Source organism: Oncorhynchus mykiss, chromosome 12 (assembly GCF_013265735.2).
Source record: "Oncorhynchus mykiss isolate Arlee chromosome 12, USDA_OmykA_1.1, whole genome shotgun sequence".
In the NCBI taxonomy this organism is placed as follows: domain Eukaryota; kingdom Metazoa; phylum Chordata; class Actinopteri; order Salmoniformes; family Salmonidae; genus Oncorhynchus; species Oncorhynchus mykiss.
The window spans coordinates 90,019,632-90,037,878 of NC_048576.1; the positions used below are offsets into that span (position 1 = coordinate 90,019,632).

Genomic DNA, 18,247 nt, shown 5'->3' on the forward strand with positions numbered 1-18,247 from the left:
GCTGCAAATATTGACATAATAGCAATCTTATCGAAGTAAACTTGGAGTCACGCGATGACATGTTCTGTGTGGTCCTCCCACTACGTCTCGTCTGGAAATCATACAGTTTATTAAGCTACAGATGAAATAAGTTATTATGAACTTGCAAGGTGATGAACTTGATGCTCCTTTCCAATACATATTGAGGGTGTTATTCTGGTTACATGATAGATATCCCCCTCAAAACTATCTCTCTCCACTGTAAGTAAACACATTACGAGACTGATAGATCATTTTGAGGGGGATATTTCATATAGTGCCAAGAGTGTTTACCAAGGATACACAATGAGGAAGGAAACAGCTGTACAGCACAATGACCAGTCAGTACCCAGAACTCTGTCTTGACTTCTGAATATTCACCCCTCATCATTATACAAGGCAAAAAAAACTTTATTGGCAACAACAGAAGGTGCATTACTGAGCAAATCGAAGACGTAACTGCTTCACCAACCTATGTTCAGAGATTAGCCTAGACAGTGCCTGCCAGAACTCTGTCTTGACCTTTTCTACATATTCATGTTTCATCATTATATGCCTACAAGGAAGAAAAAAATACTTTATTGGCAACGGTAGGTACATTATTGAGCAAATCGAAGAGATAACTTCCAGACTGACCTCGGATTACAACAATGCTCACCATTCAACTTCCCTCTGCTGGGCTGGAATACAGTCCTAAACACATACTGAGGGGACAGGACAGATGCAACTTTCTGTCTTCTGGAATTACTGTGAAACCTTCATTGGCACTGTTGGCACAGTCCAAGGCATATTCAAAAAAACATTTTATATAGATAGCACCTAGATATTTTCAGGCAGTCTGCTTCTCATCACAGCTTTCCTTGGTGAGAGATATTAAGCAAATTAGAGGTCGACCGATTATGATTTTTCAACGCCGATACCGTTTATTGGAGGACCAAAAAAAAGCCGATACCGATTAAAATTGGCCGATTTTTATAGATATATATTAGTAATAATGACAATTACAACAATACTGAATGAACACTTTTATTTTAACTTATGATAATACATCAATAGAATCAATTCAGTCTCAAATAAATAATGAAACATGTTCAATTTGGTTTAAATAATGCAAAAACAAAGTGTTGGAGAAGAAAGTAAAAGTGCAATATATGTAAAAAAGCTAAAGTTTCAGTTCCTTGCTCAGAACATGAGAACATATGAAAGCTGTGGGTCCTTTTAACATGAGTCTTCAATATTCCCAGGTAAGAAGTTTTAGGTTGTAGTTATTATAGGAATTATGACGCGTCAACTATATCTCTCTATACCATTTGTATTTCATATACCTTTGACTATTGGATGTTCTTATAGGCACTATAGTATTGCCAGCCTAATCTCGGGAGTAGATAGGCTTGAAGTCATAAACAGCGCTGTGCTTCAAGCGTTGCTAAGAACTGCTGGCAAATGCAGTAAAGTGCTGTTTGAATGAATGCTTATGAGCTTGCTGCTGCCTACCACCGCTCAGTCAGACTACTCTATCAAATATCAAATCATAGACTTAATTATAATAAACACACAGAAATAAGAGCCTTAGGTCATTAATATGGTCAAATCCGGGAAATTATCATTTCGAAAACAAAACGTTTATTCTTTCAGTGAAATACGGAATCGTTACGTATTTTATCTAATGGGTGGCAATGCTAAATCTCAATATTGCTGTTACATTGCACAACCTTCAATGTTATGTCATAATAATGTAACATTCTGGCAAATTAATTATGGTCTTTGTTAGGAAGAAATAGTCTTCACACAGTTCGCAACGAGCCAGGCGGCCCAAACTGCTGCATATACCCTGACTACGCTTGCACTGAAGGCAAGAGAAGTGACAATTTACCTAGTTATTATTGCCTGCTAACATTAATTTATTTTAACTAAATATGCAGGTTTAAAAATATATAGTTGTGTATTGATTTTAAGAAAGGCATTGATTGTGCTTTTTTCGCGAATGCGCTTTTGTTATATCATCACCCGTTTGGCGAAGTAGGCTGTGATTCGATGATAAATTGACGATTAATTAGGTCGACCTCTAATGCAAATGCCAAAATGGGTGTAACCTTCACCACCCTGCTGTTCTTACTAATCACTGGCTCACTAAGCAGACAAAGTGCTACACTCTCAGTGATCGTCACACCCTGGAAACACACTCAGCTGGGTCCACACGCTAATTCATCCCTCACACAAAATCAAATTGAGCTGGTGACTAAAATCAAGTGACATCTTATGAGGCGTCTCCAGACACCCTGTGTGTGTGTGTGTGTGTGTGTGTGTGTGTGTGTGTGTGTGTGTGTGTGTGTGTGTGTATGTGTGTGTGTGTGTGTGTGTGTGTGTGTGTTTGTGTGTGTGTGTGTGTATGAAGTGCCATGTTTCTCCCCGAGGCTGACGTAAAGGGAAAGGGAACTATCTACAGGAGGAACTGTTAGTCATGGGGGATCAATTCTCTGTGACAACCCTTTTTGGGATGAACCTCTCTCTGTCCATGCATTCAATCAATCAGTCAAGGACATGCAATCATAAGAAGAGGCTATGGAACAGACATGCTAATGACGGTTGGAGCCGGATGTTCTAATCTATAGAATCTATAGTGGATCCTTAACTATTATGTTGATAAGTGACACGGTAATGAGCACCGGACGCAGACATCAACGTGTTACAGTGTTGGGTAATGACACGTCATTATATGAAATCTGTGTCTCAGTGCTTTGATTTGCCCACAAGCATTATGATGCTACTTCTCAAACAGTTTACGATCCACCGTCTCCTCAACATCTATTTCCACATGTCTTTTTGACAGGACTCTACCTCCATAAATCAGGGGGAACTCTGTAACTGGATAAACAGCACATCATTAACCTATTGAATAACACAAACAGAGCTTGGAAAGGTGAGAAATGCACAGACCAACATCTATTCAATTCTCCTGGAAGCCTCTATTACTCTGTTAGACAGACTAACACTGTTCACTCTGAAACAGCAGGCGGGCATCTGACAAGGTGGCCTGACATTTAAATAAGTGTGCAGAGAAACATGCAGTATTTTAAACTTGAAGGTAGCCCCATGGCCCCCGGGTAGCCCCATGGCCCCCGGGACACTGTGAGAATGAAGGAAACCTTAGAACAAAAGGTTTAAATTCTGCTGCTGTTACCTTCAGTGGTCTCTCCTCTGCCTGAAGAGTGTGCACGCATGCAGGCAGGTGCAAGCACACACAAACACAAACAGACGCAGACAAACACACAGTCACACAGCCTCAGTGCAGATAGAACATCTGGAGGCTGAACAGTGCTGATTCATATTGCACAAGAAGAAACGTGCAGTTTATTCCGATTGAGTATTCCCAATTCAATTTGGAGACATTGATTGGTCATGTGGTTCTAAAGCAGAGTGGCTTTGGTGCTGTGAGCAGAGCAGATACCTGGATCAATGCCCGGTCACTGCACAGCCACCGCTCAACGCACCCTGGGGGAAGAAACTCCAAATGTAAAGCTGGACAGAACAACATTAGGCTCTTTTTCTTTATGGCTGAACACAATCACAGATGGGTTTTACTGTAAAAACAAAACAGAATAACTACTGCTAGGTAAACTCCCCATGCAGGTAGATGTTTCCAGCCTTGAAAATAAGCCCTGTGTTCATAGGAAGTAAGCTAGTTGGACAACAAAGATAAGGCATAGACATTACTATAGCTGGTTGTTTGATATTCCAGCCTGTAACGGCCCTTACTGGACCAGCCTCATCAACAGAACTACTGTACACCATTACATATAGGAATAGGACCACTGACAGTGGACTACATTTTACAGCAGCAAAGAGACAAATGAACTCTCATTCAGGACTGGATTATTATCTTGTTCCACACACAACCTTACTGACTCGATTAAAAACTGTACAATTGGTTCCATACATATCTCAGATCTCAGATCATACATGAATTACTTTGGACATGCTTGTTTATATAACCCTAGATGTTCCTCCTTCAAACCTGTCTTCTGATCTAAAAACATTTATTCCTCTGCTGATCGGTTACTGAGGGGTTCTTCCCATTAAAATGTCTGAAAGTGACAAATTTGTCCTCTGGTCAGTTCAATAAGGAAAACAATCCTGATTTATAGCAGCACTGACCACAGTAACTAGCGATACGTCTCTGTGGGTCCAACCAGGGATGTAGTGAAGGGTAAACGCAGGTCAACGCTGTATATTTTGCTTGACCCCTTCTTCTAACCTTGAAGAAAAGCTCTTGACTAAAGAATGTATAACATCCATGTAGACACTGGAATGATGCTGGAGATCATGAATATGGTGTTAAAAAATGGGCAAAGTGCCCTTCTAAAGGAATTTTAGCAATACCACTTGCTTAGGGATGGATCGACATTTACAGAACGGTTACCTGGAGGAAAATGGGGGAGGGTCATGTTTATCATTTTCAGTCAAGGGAAGGGTTTAGTATTATTATTTTAAATCTAGTCCAGGGGAGGGTCATGTTTATCATTTTCAGTCAAGGGAAGGGTTTAGTATTATTATTTTAAAATCTAGTCCAGGGGAGGGTCATGTTTATCATTTTCAGTCAAGGGAAGGGTTTAGTATTATTATTTTAAATCTAGTCCAGGGGAGGGTCATGTTTATCATTTTCAGTCAAGGGAAGGGTTTAGTATTATTATTTTAAATCTAGTCCAGGGGAGGGTCATGTTTATCATTTTCAGTCAAGGGAAGGGTTTAGTATTATTATTTTAAATCTAGTCCAGGGGAGGGTCATGTTTATCATTTTCAGTCAAGGGAAGGGTTTCGTATTATTTTATTTTTTAAATCTAGTCCAGGGGAGGGTCATGTTTATCATTTTCAGTCAAGGGAAGGGTTTAGTATTATTATTTTAAAATCTAGTCCAGGGGAGGGTCATGTTTATCATTTTCAGTCAAGGGAAGGGTTTAGTATTATTATTTAAACATCTAGTCCAGGGGAGGGTCATGTTTATCATTTTCAGTCAAGGGAAGGGTTTAGTATTATTATTTTAAATCTAGTCCAGGGGAGGGTCATGTTTATCATTTTCAGTCAAGGGAAGGGTTTAGTATTATTATTTTAAATCTAGTCCAGGGGAGGGTCATGTTTATCATTTTCAGTCAAGGGAAGGGTTTAGTATTATTATTTTAAATCTAGTCCAGGGGAGGGTCATGTTTATCATTTTCAGTCAAGGGAAGGGTTTAGTATTATTATTTTAAATCTAGTCCAGGGGAGGGTCATGTTTATCATTTTCAGTCAAGGGAAGGGTTTCGTATTATTATTTTAAATCTAGTCCAGGGGAGGGTCATGTTTATCATTTTCAGTCAAGGGAAGGGTTTAGTATTATTATTTTAAAATCTAGTCCAGGGGAGGGTCATGTTTATCATTTTCAGTCAAGGGAAGGGTTTCGTATTATTATTTTAAAATCTAGTCCAGGGGAGGGTCATGTAATTTGTAATTGATGAAATGTGAATATTTCTCAGTGTTTTAGAATAAGTTGCTTATCAGGCGATATATCAATGTGTGCCTGATGCCGCCCCTCATCTCTGATTCGCCGCTGAGATCGCAATATTATGTGCGCCTAAAGGCTATTTAGTGTGGTCTCATAAGCTATAAAATACCCGGGACAGACGTGACTCTGATACATATAGCCCAGGAGACAAAAAGCACACTTTGCTTGGGAAGTCATCACTCGTTGGGTTAAACCACGGAAGAAGAGTAGCCAGCAGTTAAAGCTTACATTTTTCTGCGTCGGTAGGCCTACTCTGTCTGGGGTGGTGCTCAGGTTCCTGACCATGTCTCAGATTGAATTGTTTACAAAACAGGGACAGTTTCGTTGCAAACAAGACATGCTGATTTGGCATTGGAGAAAAATGATAAGATGAACACCTAAGCCGCTCTCTCTGTCCATTCTTAGTCTGTAATTTCATTAATTTGTGTGGCTAATATGTCAAATTACATAGAATTGCATGGAATGTTTATGAAAGGCAATTTTTTTCTTGGACCTGCAAATACGATGATAGATTCATGCAACCTTTTTACTATAAAGGAGAGCTTTCCACAGTGTATTCATGGATGCGAAGGGAAGCCAGACTTCCAAATATTTCACCAATTAAACAACAAATATTATAAAATCATTTATCTTTCCGCTCTCTGGGCTTTCAGAATTTTCCATCAGTTCGCCAGTGGCTGAATCTCACCTGAGAAATCAGAGGGAAACAGCGCTCCTCTGTCTCAGTATGTGTAGCCCATGTATTTGATGCTGTCTGGAACAAAAGAGTATGACATGTTGCCGCTGTAGCATTTGATTGATTAATGCCAGGATGCATTTGGCCTCCCTTGACAAAACAATTATATGGAAGAAGTTTGAACCACCAAGACTCTTCCTAAAGATGGCCGCCAGACCAAACAGAGCAGTCGGGGGAGAAGGGTCTTGGTCAGGGAGGTGACGAAGAACCAGATGGTCACTCTGACAGAGATCCAGAGTTTCTCTGTGGAGTTGGGAGAACCTTCCAGAAGGACAACCATCTCTGCAGCAGTCCACCAATTAGGCCTTTATGGTAGAGTGGCCAGACGGAAGCCACTCCTCAGTAAAAGGCACATGACAACCTGCTTGGAGTTTGCCAAAAGGCACCTAAAGGACTATCAGACCATGAGAAACAAGATTCTCTGGTCTGATGAAACCAAGTTTGAACTCCTTGGCCTGAATGCCAAGAGTCACATCTGGAGGAAACGTGGCACCATCCCTACGGTGAAGCATGTTGGTGGCTGCATCATGCTGTGGGAATGTTTTTCAGCTGCAAGGACTGGGAGACTAGTCAGGATGGAGGGAAAGATGAACGGAGCAAAGTACAAAGAGATCCTTGATGAAAACCTGCTCCAGAGTGCTCAGTACCTCAGACTGGGGTGAAGGTTCACCTTCCAACAGGACAACAACCCTAGCACACAGCAAAGACAACACAGGAGTGGCTTCAGGACAAGCCTTTGAATGTCGTTGAGTGGCCCAGCCAGAGCCCGGACATGAACCCGATCTAACATTTCTGGAGACACCTGAAAACCGGTGTGCAGCGACGCTCCCCATCCAACCTGTCAGAGCTTGAGTGGATCTGCAGAGAAGAATTTGATAAATTTCCCAAACACAGGTGTACCAACCTTGTAGCGTCAAACCCAAGAAGACTTGAGGCTTTAATCGCTGCCAAAAGGTGCTTCAACAAAGTACTGAGTAAAAGTTCTGAATACTTATGCAAATGTATATTTCAGTTTATGTCTAAAAACCTGTTTTTGCTTTTCATTATGGGGTACTGTGTGTAAATTGATGAGGAAAAGCCTTATTACATTTTAGAATAAGGTTGTAACAAAACAAAATGTGGAAAAAGTCAAGGTGTCTGAATAATTTTCGAATGCTCTGTATATGGCCACTGGCCTGAGATGATTGAAGTTCAATATGTAGCCTAGTAGGCTGACGTTAACCAGCTAGCTAACCTAGCTGGTTCATTGTTGCCCATGCAAGGAAGTTAGGCTACCTAGCTAAAATGTTTGCTAGCCTATGAAAACTAAAAGCGTACAGAGCCATAGACCGTTTTGCCAACATGAAACGAGGACGGCATTAGCGTTCAAATAGTCTACAAGTAGGGTGAGTCCCCCCCCCAAAAAAATGTACTTGCGAACGTACTCGCACAGAAATCAATATTTGCTTTGTGGACCTCACCTGACAGACGTTTCTCTCCGGTTTTGTGATGAAACAAACATATGTGTAGTTGAATTTATTCCGCCACTGGGACTGTTGTCTTTCTGTTGTCATGGCCTTATTGTATATCACGGTGGCGTATAAATGAATAGATGAGCATCACAACATAGGGTGAAATATGGATGTTTTACTGGCTTGGCTTCCTCAGTGATTTACCCATTTTACCTACCGTCTTTCCCCCCCTACTCTTGTCCACGGTGGTCTGCGAACCCACAACCTTCTGTCCTGCAGCCCTGTACACTAGAAAATAATATCTAAATTCCTGCGTTGCCATGTAATGGTTGCAAAACAAAGGACAGTTTCCAATACTGCATATCTAAGGCTCTGGTCTGTCCAAGAAGTGAGGGTAAACGGTAGACATGTTCTCTGCTATCCACATTGTTTTAATTATTATTAGTTGTATACGGGAAGGTAACTTGCTTTTTTATCAAGTGTTCAGGGATTTGTCAAGTGTTCAGGGAGGGTTTAGGTCAAATATATATTGCTGAATGGAGGACCATCCATTTTCATTTCAGAGAGGTCCGGTATTCTCCATGTAATCCTTATTATAAATAACATTCACTCCCTCACAGTTTAAAGTCAGTTCGTTTTGAAGGACACCGTGCATGATCAGTAGCTCTCCCACTGGCCATTCTCAGTCTCCTGTGGTTCTGATGTGTGTGCCTCTCCAATGTCATCTGGGGCTAGACTGAATAATGGCATGGGGGCGATAGAAGGTTAGGGGGATAGAGGATCTCCTTCCTCAGCCTGTTTTTGGTATTCATCACCATTAGCATTAATTAACATGTATTAGCTCTCGTTATGGTCGTTAGGCAGCGGAGCACCGCTGGGCATCTGCAGCCCGTCAGTGTGTCACCACAGCTGTAATCTTCAGTGACTGAATGAGGATGCCAAGGCAAGGGAGATGAGAGGAGGAGAAGACAGGAGAGGAGAGGGAGGAGGGGTAGATGGGAGAGGAGAGGAGGAGAAGACAGGAGAGGAGAGGGAGGGTTAGATGGGAGAGGAGAAGACAGGAGAGGAGAGGGAGGGGAAGATGGGAGAGGATAAGACAGGAGAGGAGAGGGAGGGGAAGATGGGAGAGGAGAGGAGGAGAAGACAGGAGAGGAGAGGGAGGGGTAGATGGGAGAGGAGAGGAGAGGAGGAGAAGACAGGAGAGGAGAGGGAGGGGAAGATGGGAGAGGGAGGGGATCTGAAAAGAGGATATGGAAAGAGAGGAGAGGAGAGGAAGAGAAAAGAAAAAGAGGAGAGGTGAGTAGAGAAGAAGGAAGAGGAGAGATGGAATGGCTTCTCTCGCACTCTCATTTCCAGTGGTAGTGACAGTAATTGAGGGTGAGACACAGCTGCCTCTCCAGGAGAACCTGGCTTTATAGTCCTCATCTGTGGGCAGATGGCCAAACCATATTTCTCTCCTTGAAGTGAGTGGCAATAATAAGAACAACTCTCTCTTTATCCCCCTGTCCCCTCTTCTCTAAATCCCTTCTTCTAAAGGACTCTCATCTCCCATGGCTGTTAAGAATGACCACCCCCTCAGTTGTATAGAAAGACAACTTTGTGGAAACAACACCAGGGTTGTTTGGCACATCATTCTGGACACAGACATGTGATCCTGTGTTGCTCAGTTGATAAGAGTGTGGCACTAGCAACACCAGGGTTGTGGGTTTGATTCCTGGTGGGATCACATACGTATACTAACATGTACGCAGTCTGTGGGTAAGTTTGTATAAAAGCTTCTGCTAAATAACCTCTCCCTTTTTATATAGTGGGAAGAGAAATGCTTTAGATTAATAATATACGCAGGATGTAAACGACTTGCAGATGTCATTGATAACATACCCATAGCACTGAAAGCATTGGAAGTCTTGCTCTAACAAATGAGGCAATCCTACCCTTCAACATCAACACAACAAAACAACTGTTAAAATGGGTGAAGCATGAGCCTGCTGTAATCACACCATATGTGGATCTCTCTCTCTCCTCTCACACTCTCTACCCTCCCCCCTTCATCCCCTCACTCTCTTGCTTCCCAACTCTCTGCACTTCTCTTACTTTCATCTCTATTCCACTCCATTCCTTTCTTCACTTTCAGGGCTCAGCCTATGGTTCTGCTCTGACACAAGTTCACACATTGTAGAAATGATAGAACATTTCTTCCCATGTTCCATTCTAAACACCCTTTCACAACACTTGGAGAAAAGGTTGGTATGGAGTCATAAAAATAAGGAATTTTGGCATTATGGCATTGGCATTATGAACCAACTTGCCTTCCCATGTAAGTTATCAAGAAAGCCCTTTGAAGAAAAGTCCTTTAATGAAGCTATAGCAAGTGATGGCACAAACAGAGGCATGGGACACTACAGAAATACAAGCAGCACACAAGCCTATAAAACCCATCTTATAGTAGTCCTTTTGACCAGTAAGATCCCACTGGTATGAACTATACAATCCTTCATATCTAATTCACACTGGGGTTGCAAAATGACTCTTTCCCAAAATGTCCAGGCTTCCCAGGAGTCCTGGTTGAAACATTCCTGGAATCAGGCGAGGATAATCCTCCTACCTGGAATTCTGTAAAACCTGGGAATTGTGGGAAAAATACCGACATTTTAGAACCCTACTTCATACACCAGAAAAACGGGACTTGGATTGCAATGCAATAAATCACATAACTCATAGATAATGAATGTCTTCTTTGTGAGTGGTTGGGTAATTCTTATCTATGCCATTCTTCATCCTGTTATCTGGGACCAGTGTTCCTGCTGTTGCTGCCAGGAGGAAGCCAAACCATTCTTCATCCAGAGCTAACAGACATATCTTGGCTACAGCCATCCCATCCTGCTCATTGTGTTCAGTTTAATCTAAGTTGAATACATTAGATGAAAACAGGCCTGAAATCCAACCTTGAGGGACTTACATGTAAATAGAGTTTTCAAGCAAATCTTCCGTTGGCATGAATGCAAGATTAACATGTAATTTCTTTAGAGTCAAAGACGTTGGAGGGGAGAGGGGTGCTAAGCTGACATATGGAATTGTTTTAGGATGGTTATAATATGGACTATTTCACAATTAGATTTTTCAATTTTAGGACCCCTTTACGTATATATATGATGATAAATATTAAACAATTATTTGAAAATTATAGATTTTGGCCTTTACTACGCATTGAATAACACATTTATGAACGGCAAAAAGGTTTGAAGTGTATGTCCTATATCTACGAGATATAACAAATCTCAGGAAATATTTCATTTTATAGATTTTTTTACACATATTTAACCCCCTTTTTTGGGGTAGGCACAAATCTACCTTCATACTTCCATTGTTTAAGAAAAACCTGGTACCGGTTACCTTCAGACGAGTCCCGTGACACTTGTGGGGTCCCATTAGTTTGTAGCCCAAATGGTTGAGGGCCAAACAGAAGTTGGCAAACAGAAGTTGGCACATGGACTTCAGACGATATCGACTTCAGACGAGACTCCTGACACTTATGGGGGTCATAGAGCAAAATTGGAGAACACATCATGTTCATGAGTCATCTTTCCATAGAGGGGTCCTAGTTTGTAGGTCAAACCGGTCGGACGCTACAGACATTTACGTGAGAAGACTGATTATTGGGATGTCTCATGGTCTGACAAACACCACTCTAGCTCTGCCACCATTCACCTCAGATTGAGACACATCCAATGCAAAAAAAACTGATATCTCTAGCTTAAAACTGACATATTTTGATGGGGATTGTTTTGTTATGCAATTGATGCAACAGTGCGTCAATCAACTCTAAGGGGTTAAGTTAAGTGTGCACATCTCAAGTTAGGCTTTGTACTGTAATGTAGTGTACGCAGCATACCTGGGTTCAAATACTATTTCAAATCTTTAAAATACTTTGAGCGTTTGCCTTTGCCTGTCTGGAGTACCAGGTGGGCGGGGTTTACATGTCTTTTGGTTCCATTGCAACAGACAAGCTCAATCAAACACATCTTATTAATACTATTATTTCAAATAGTATTTGAACCCAGGTCTGGTAGGCAGCAGGTCCAGTTCATTGGCATGAGGTTCATTGGCATTCGACCATGCTGGTCATTTATGAACATTTGAACATCTTGGCCATGTTCTGTTATAATCTCCACCCGGCACAGCCAGAAGAGGACTGGCCATCCCACATATGCTCTCTCTAATTCTCTCTTTCTTTCTCTCTCTCGGAGGACCTGAGCCATAGGACCATGCCCCAGGAATACCTGACATGATGACTCCTTGCTGTCCCCAGTCCACCTGACTGTGCTGCTGCTCCAGTTTCAACTATTCTGCCTTATTATTATTCGACCATGCTGGTCATTTATGAACATTTGAACATCTTGACCATGTTTTGTTATAATCTCCACCCGGCACAGCCAGAAGAGGACTGGCCACCCCACATAGCCTGGTTCCTCTCTAGGTTTCTTCCTAGGTTTTGGCCTTTCTAGGGAGTTTTTCCTAGCCACCGTGCTTCTACACCTGCATTGCTTGCTGTTTGGGGTTTTAGGCTGGGTTTCTGTACAGCACTTTGAGATATCAGCTGATGTACGAAGGGCTATATAAATACATTTTATTTGATTTGATTTGATGAGGTGTAAGGGAAACAATGAATACAAATCAATGTACCAATGATTGCCACAAGTGTTGATGCTTTGGTGTAAAACTTTACCATATCTTTTCAGAAAATTGCAAAGGCTTCCTAAAAACCTTTGACGTTAGAAAAAACATCAAACTTGAAATTAATAGCACAAGGTATGTGGTGAGTAGACAGAACAACACCTGACGTTTCCATCTCGTAGAATCACTAATCACAGGTCTGAGGCAACACCACAGTGACAGAAACGCGCCCTGTGAGTCACATCCATTCAGTGGCCATCAGCACTGTTAGAGGCTCCTCTGAGAGCTCTGGTGATGAGGAGAGCGAGAGATAGGCAGGCTGGGAGACGGACGGACAGAAAGACAGACAGAGGAATGGTCCTTGAGGCAGCCTATAGGGATACAGAGTCACACAGACAGCCGGGACTAACAGCACCCCCAAGGGCTAAATCTACACTGTCAATCACACACACAGGGGTACAATCTCTCCCCCTCTCCCTCCCTCCCTATTGCTGACAGGTGCAGCAGCAGCAGATAAAGAAATGACAGGATCTTACATCCCTCACACGCGCAATATAATGATATATCATTACACTGTTATGGCTTTGTTACAAAATGACACTTGAGAGACAGACATATTTTCTCCATTATCAAACAGACCTCCAAGTCACTTAGAAAGCTTCTAACACAATAATTAGCCAAATAGGTTCCATGAAAGCACTCTTATGTCAGCTTATTACAGGCTATTTTCAGGGCTTATTAGAACCAAAAAAAGAGGGGGGAAGAGAAAAGAAGATAAATGGAGAGTCCTACCTTGATGTTGTCAAAAGATGTTCTGTTGGTCACGTCATACAGCAGCAGGAGAGCTGAGAGAGAGATGGGAGCGAGGAAGATAGAGAGAGAGAAGAAGTGGGAGAGAGCATAAGTAAATGTTAGTGAAGTAGCAGGCCTGGCAGAACCCATTGACAACGAAGAGTTCATTTGAAACTAATTACTGGCTAACGTTCCTTGTCCTTTAGGCTTAGCCTCTTGGACCTGTGGCTTCCCAATTAGTTCACGGTTGACTGAGTTCCTTTATTCATTTTTATTGAGGAGGGCACATAATACAGTAAATTCTCCTTCTTGCTCTCTGCGGGCCTGATTAAGACAGGCCTGCCCTACACAGCCAGTGAGCCTGCCCAGGCTCAGAGAGGACAAGGCCTAGAATTGTGTAAACATTCCTTTTCAGATATATCATTTATGACAAGCAATTCTTACATAATACATATTTCAAAAGACCTAACAAACATATCACATGCTCCTGTTTATATGATAGATGATCCACAGACAGTGTGATAGATCGCTACCCATTAAACTGATCCAGACAGTGTGATAGATCGCAACCCATTAAACTGATCCAGACAGTGTGATAGATCGCTACCCATTAAAATGATCCAGCCACTGTGATCATTAGTTACCAGACAGTGTGATATTAAACTGATTCAGACAACACCTGGAGGTAGGTGGAGAGTTGAGAAGGTAAGAGATGGAGGTAGAGTTGAGAAGGTAAGAGATGGAGGTAGAGTTGAGAAGGTAAGAGATGGAGGTAGAGTTGAGAAGGTAAGAGATGGAGGTAGAGTTGAGAAGGTAAGAGATGGAGGTAGAGATGAGAAGAGAGAGATGGAGGTAGAGTTGAGAAGAGAGAGATGGAGGTAGAGTTGAGAATAGAGAGATGGAGAGAGATGGAGGTAGAGTTGAGAAGAGAGAGATGGAGAGAGATGGAGGTAGAGTTGAGAAGAGAGAGATGGAGAGAGATGGAGGTAGAGTTGAGAAGAGAGAGATGGAGGTAGAGTTGAGAAGAGAGAGATGGAGAGAGATGGAGGTAGAGTTGAGAAGAGAGAGATGGAGAGAGATGGAGGTAGAGTTGAGAAGAGAGAGAAGGAGAGAGATGGAGGTAGTGTTGAGAAGAGAGAGATGGGGAGAGATGGAGGTAGAGTTGAGAAGAGAGAGGTGGAGAGAGATGGAGGTAGAGTTGAGAAGAGAGAGATGGGGAGAGATGGAGGTAGAGTTGAGAAGAGAGAGATGGAGGTAGAGTTGAGAAGAGAGAGATGGAGGTAGAGATGAGAATCAGAAGGATCAGGTTACAGTGGGTCCGCTCTACAGCGTTGTTGTTATACTCATGAAAGACAGTATAACAACATAACAGTATCTCTGAATGTATACATTTCCCAGTTGTCAGGGTTGTCACCCATCTATCCCCCCACCCACCCATCTATCCACCCATTAACCCATCCACCCACCGGCCCATCCATCCACCCACCCACCAACCCACCCACCCACCCACCAACCCACCCATCTGTCCCCCCACCCACCCATCTATCCACCCATTAACTCATCCACCCACCGGCCCATCCATCGACCCACCCACCAACCCATCCACCCACCCACCAACCCACCCATCCACCCATACACACACCCACCCATCTATCCATCCACCCACCGACCAACTTATCCACCCACCCACCGACCCATCTATCCATCCATCCATCCATCCACCCACCCACCCACCCACCCACCCACCCACCCACCCACCCACCCACCCACCCATCCACTGGCCCATCTATCCACCCACCTACTAAACCACCCACCCACTAACCCACCCATCCACCCACCCACCCATCCATCCACCCATCTATCCCCCCACCCACCCATCTATCCACCCATTAACCCATCCACCCACCAGCCCATCCATCCACCCACCCACCAACCCACCCACCCACCCACTAACCCACCCATCTGTCCCCCCACCCACCCATCTATCCACCCATTAACTCATCCACCCACCGGCCCATCCATCCACCCACCCACCAACCCATCCACCCACCCACCAACCCACCCATCCACCCATACACACACCCACCCATCTATCCATCCACCCACCGACCAACTTATCCACCCACCCACCCACCCATCCATCCATCCACCCACCCACCTATCCATCCACTCACCCATCCAGAATAAAAAAATATTTTTTTTTAGACAGTCACGCATTCAAGACAAATGGTAATAATCAAATTGCATTCTCACAGACATGTAAACAGTGAACCATACATTATATTCAGCTCATTTACATATCATCCTAATCTGCATTTAAATGTTATGAAACTCAGCATACTAAGCAGCACTTTAAGTAATGTATAATGCAGCTCGTTTCTTAATGAGTGAGAGAATCCCTCTGGTTTCTGTCACCACAGCAGCTGTAGCGGTATTGAGACAGAATCACACAAGTGTGTTTGTCTGGGTGTGAGAGAGTAAAAAGAGGAAGTGTGTGTGTGTCTGTCTCACCATTGGCGTCACGGTAGTAGGCGTGTGTGACGCTGCGGAAACGCTCCTGTCCAGCTGTGTCCCAGATCTGGAGAAAGAAGAAAGAAGAAGGAGAATTATTAAAGGTAAATGTATAATGTCCTATTGGGGTGCATTCTAAGTTCTCAGTGATGTTGCATTGATGTCAATGGGAAGTTAGGATTCACCTCTATAGGAATGAATCATTTCACTACCACTGTTTCATTGCTTTACATAAAACTTATTTGAGGTAAGACATAGATTTATTAAAGTCTCACAAACAAAAATTGAAATGGCATTCACTGTCGCTCTCACTTAACTTAAAGTAGGGGGTTGGGGCTAGGGGGTAGAGGACCAATTTAGAATTGATGTTAGGAACGTTTCGAACTTGGATTCAAACTGGGGGGAAAGCTTGATAATGAATATGGAGTCTTAGTGACTTCCCAGCATGCTGTGCAGGTAGGTGAAGCGGGCATAAGGCATCAGGTCATACTCATGAATATAAACTAGTGGTTGCCTCTGCCCTGTCACCCCATTAGTCCAACCTCTGTGGAATTTCTCCTAATTATGCCTCTCAATCTCCTCCAGCATTTGCTACTGTCCTCCATTACCTCACCACTGGTACTGCCCCCCCCATTACCTCACCACTGGTACTGCCCCCCCCATTACCTCACCACTGGTACTGCCCCCCCCCCCCTCCATTACCTCACCACTGGTACTGCCCCCCCATTACCTCACCACTGGTACTGCCCCCCCCCCCCCCCCCATTACCTCACCACTGGTACTGCCCCCCCATTACCTCACCACTGGTACTGCCCCCCCCCCCCCCCCCATTACCTCACCACTGGTACTGCCCCCCCCCCCCATTACCTCACCACTGGTACTGCCCCCCCATTACCTCACCACTGGTACTGCCCCCCCCCATTACCTCACCACTGGTACTGCCCCCCCATTACCTCACCACTGGTACTGCCCCCCCCCCATTACCTCACCACTGGTACTGCCCCCCCCCCATTAGCTCACCACTGGTACTGCCCCCCCCATTACCTCACCACTGGTACTGCCCCCCCCATTACCTCACCACTGGTACTGCCCCCACCCATTACCTCACCACTGGTACTGCCCCCCCCCATTAGCTCACCACTGGTACTGCCCCCCCCATTACCTCACCACTGGTACTGCCCCCCCCATTACCTCACCACTGGTACTGCCCCCACCCATTACCTCACCACTGGTACTGCCCCCCCCATTAGCTCACCACTGGTACTGCCCCCCCCATTACCTCACCACTGGTACTGCCCCCCCCATTACCTCACCACTGGTACTGCCCCCCCCATTACCTCACCACTGGTACTGCCCCCACCCATTACCTCACCACTGGTACTGCCCCCCCCCATTACCTCACCACTGGTACTGCCCCCCCATTACCTCACCACTGGTACTGCCCCCACCCATTACCTCACCACTGGTACTGCCCCCCCCATTAGCTCACCACTGGTACTGCCCCCACCCATTACCTCACCACTGGTACTGCCCCCCCCATTAGCTCACCACTGGTACTGCCCCCCCCATTACCTCACCACTGGTTCTGCCCCCCCCATTACCTCACCACTGGTACTGCCCCCCCCATTAGCTCACCACTGGTACTGCCCCCACCCATTACCTCACCACTGGTACTGCCCCCCCCATTAGCTCACCACTGGTACTGCCCCCCCCATTACCTCACCACTGGTACTGCCCCCCCCATTAGCTCACCACTGGTACTGCCCCCACCCATTACCTCACCACTGGTACTGCCCCCCCCATTAGCTCACCACTGGTACTGCCCCCCCCATTACCTCACCACTGGTTCTGCCCCCCCCATTACCTCACCACTGGTACTGCCCCCCCATTACCTCACCACTGGTTCTGCCCCCCCACCCATTAGCTCACCACTGGTACTGCCCCCCCCATTACCTCACCACTGGTACTGTCCCCCATTACCTCACCACTGGTACTGTCCCCCATTACCTCACCACTGGTACTGCCCCCCCCCCATTACCTCACCACTGGTACTGCCCCCCCCCCCCCCACCCATTAGCTCACCACTGGTACTGCCCCCCCATTACCTCACCACTGGTACTGCCCCCCCCCATTAGCTCACCACTGGTACTGCCCCCCCCCCCCCCCCCCCCCCCACCCATTAGCTCACCACCGGTACTGCCCCCCCCATTACCTCACCACTGGTACTGCCCCCCCCATTAGCTCACCACTGGTACTGTCCCCCATTACCTCACCACTGGTACCCCCCCAGGGGCTACCATCACAACAGGTCTCCAGTCCAGGGGTTTGTTTACTAGGTGTTGGCATCCCTCGACCCTCATGTTGGTTTATAATGAATTACATTTTAAAAGTGATTCTTTGTGTGCAGTGGAATTTCAATACACGGTGGCTGGCTCTGTGTATATGAGTTTTCAGTTGAGTAGTGTTTTTCTTTCCTTCTCTCCCTCTTACTTTCTGTTTCCATCCCACCCCCATCATACAGGTACT

The 18,247-nt window shown here is 44.7% G+C and overlaps 1 protein-coding gene across 1 annotated transcript in view; it reads right to left on the reverse strand.

Moving 5' to 3' along the window:
- LOC110538818 (ras-related protein Rab-26-like) overlaps positions 1-18,247 on the reverse strand; it is a 120,692-nt gene that overhangs the window by 55,011 nt on the left and 47,434 nt on the right. The window contains exons 4-5 of the mRNA XM_036939137.1: positions 15,722-15,788; positions 13,211-13,263 (exon numbers count right to left, since the gene is read on the reverse strand). Of these exons, the coding sequence (XP_036795032.1) occupies positions 13,211-13,263; positions 15,722-15,788 (120 nt within the window). The remainder of the gene's footprint in view (positions 1-13,210; positions 13,264-15,721; positions 15,789-18,247) is intronic.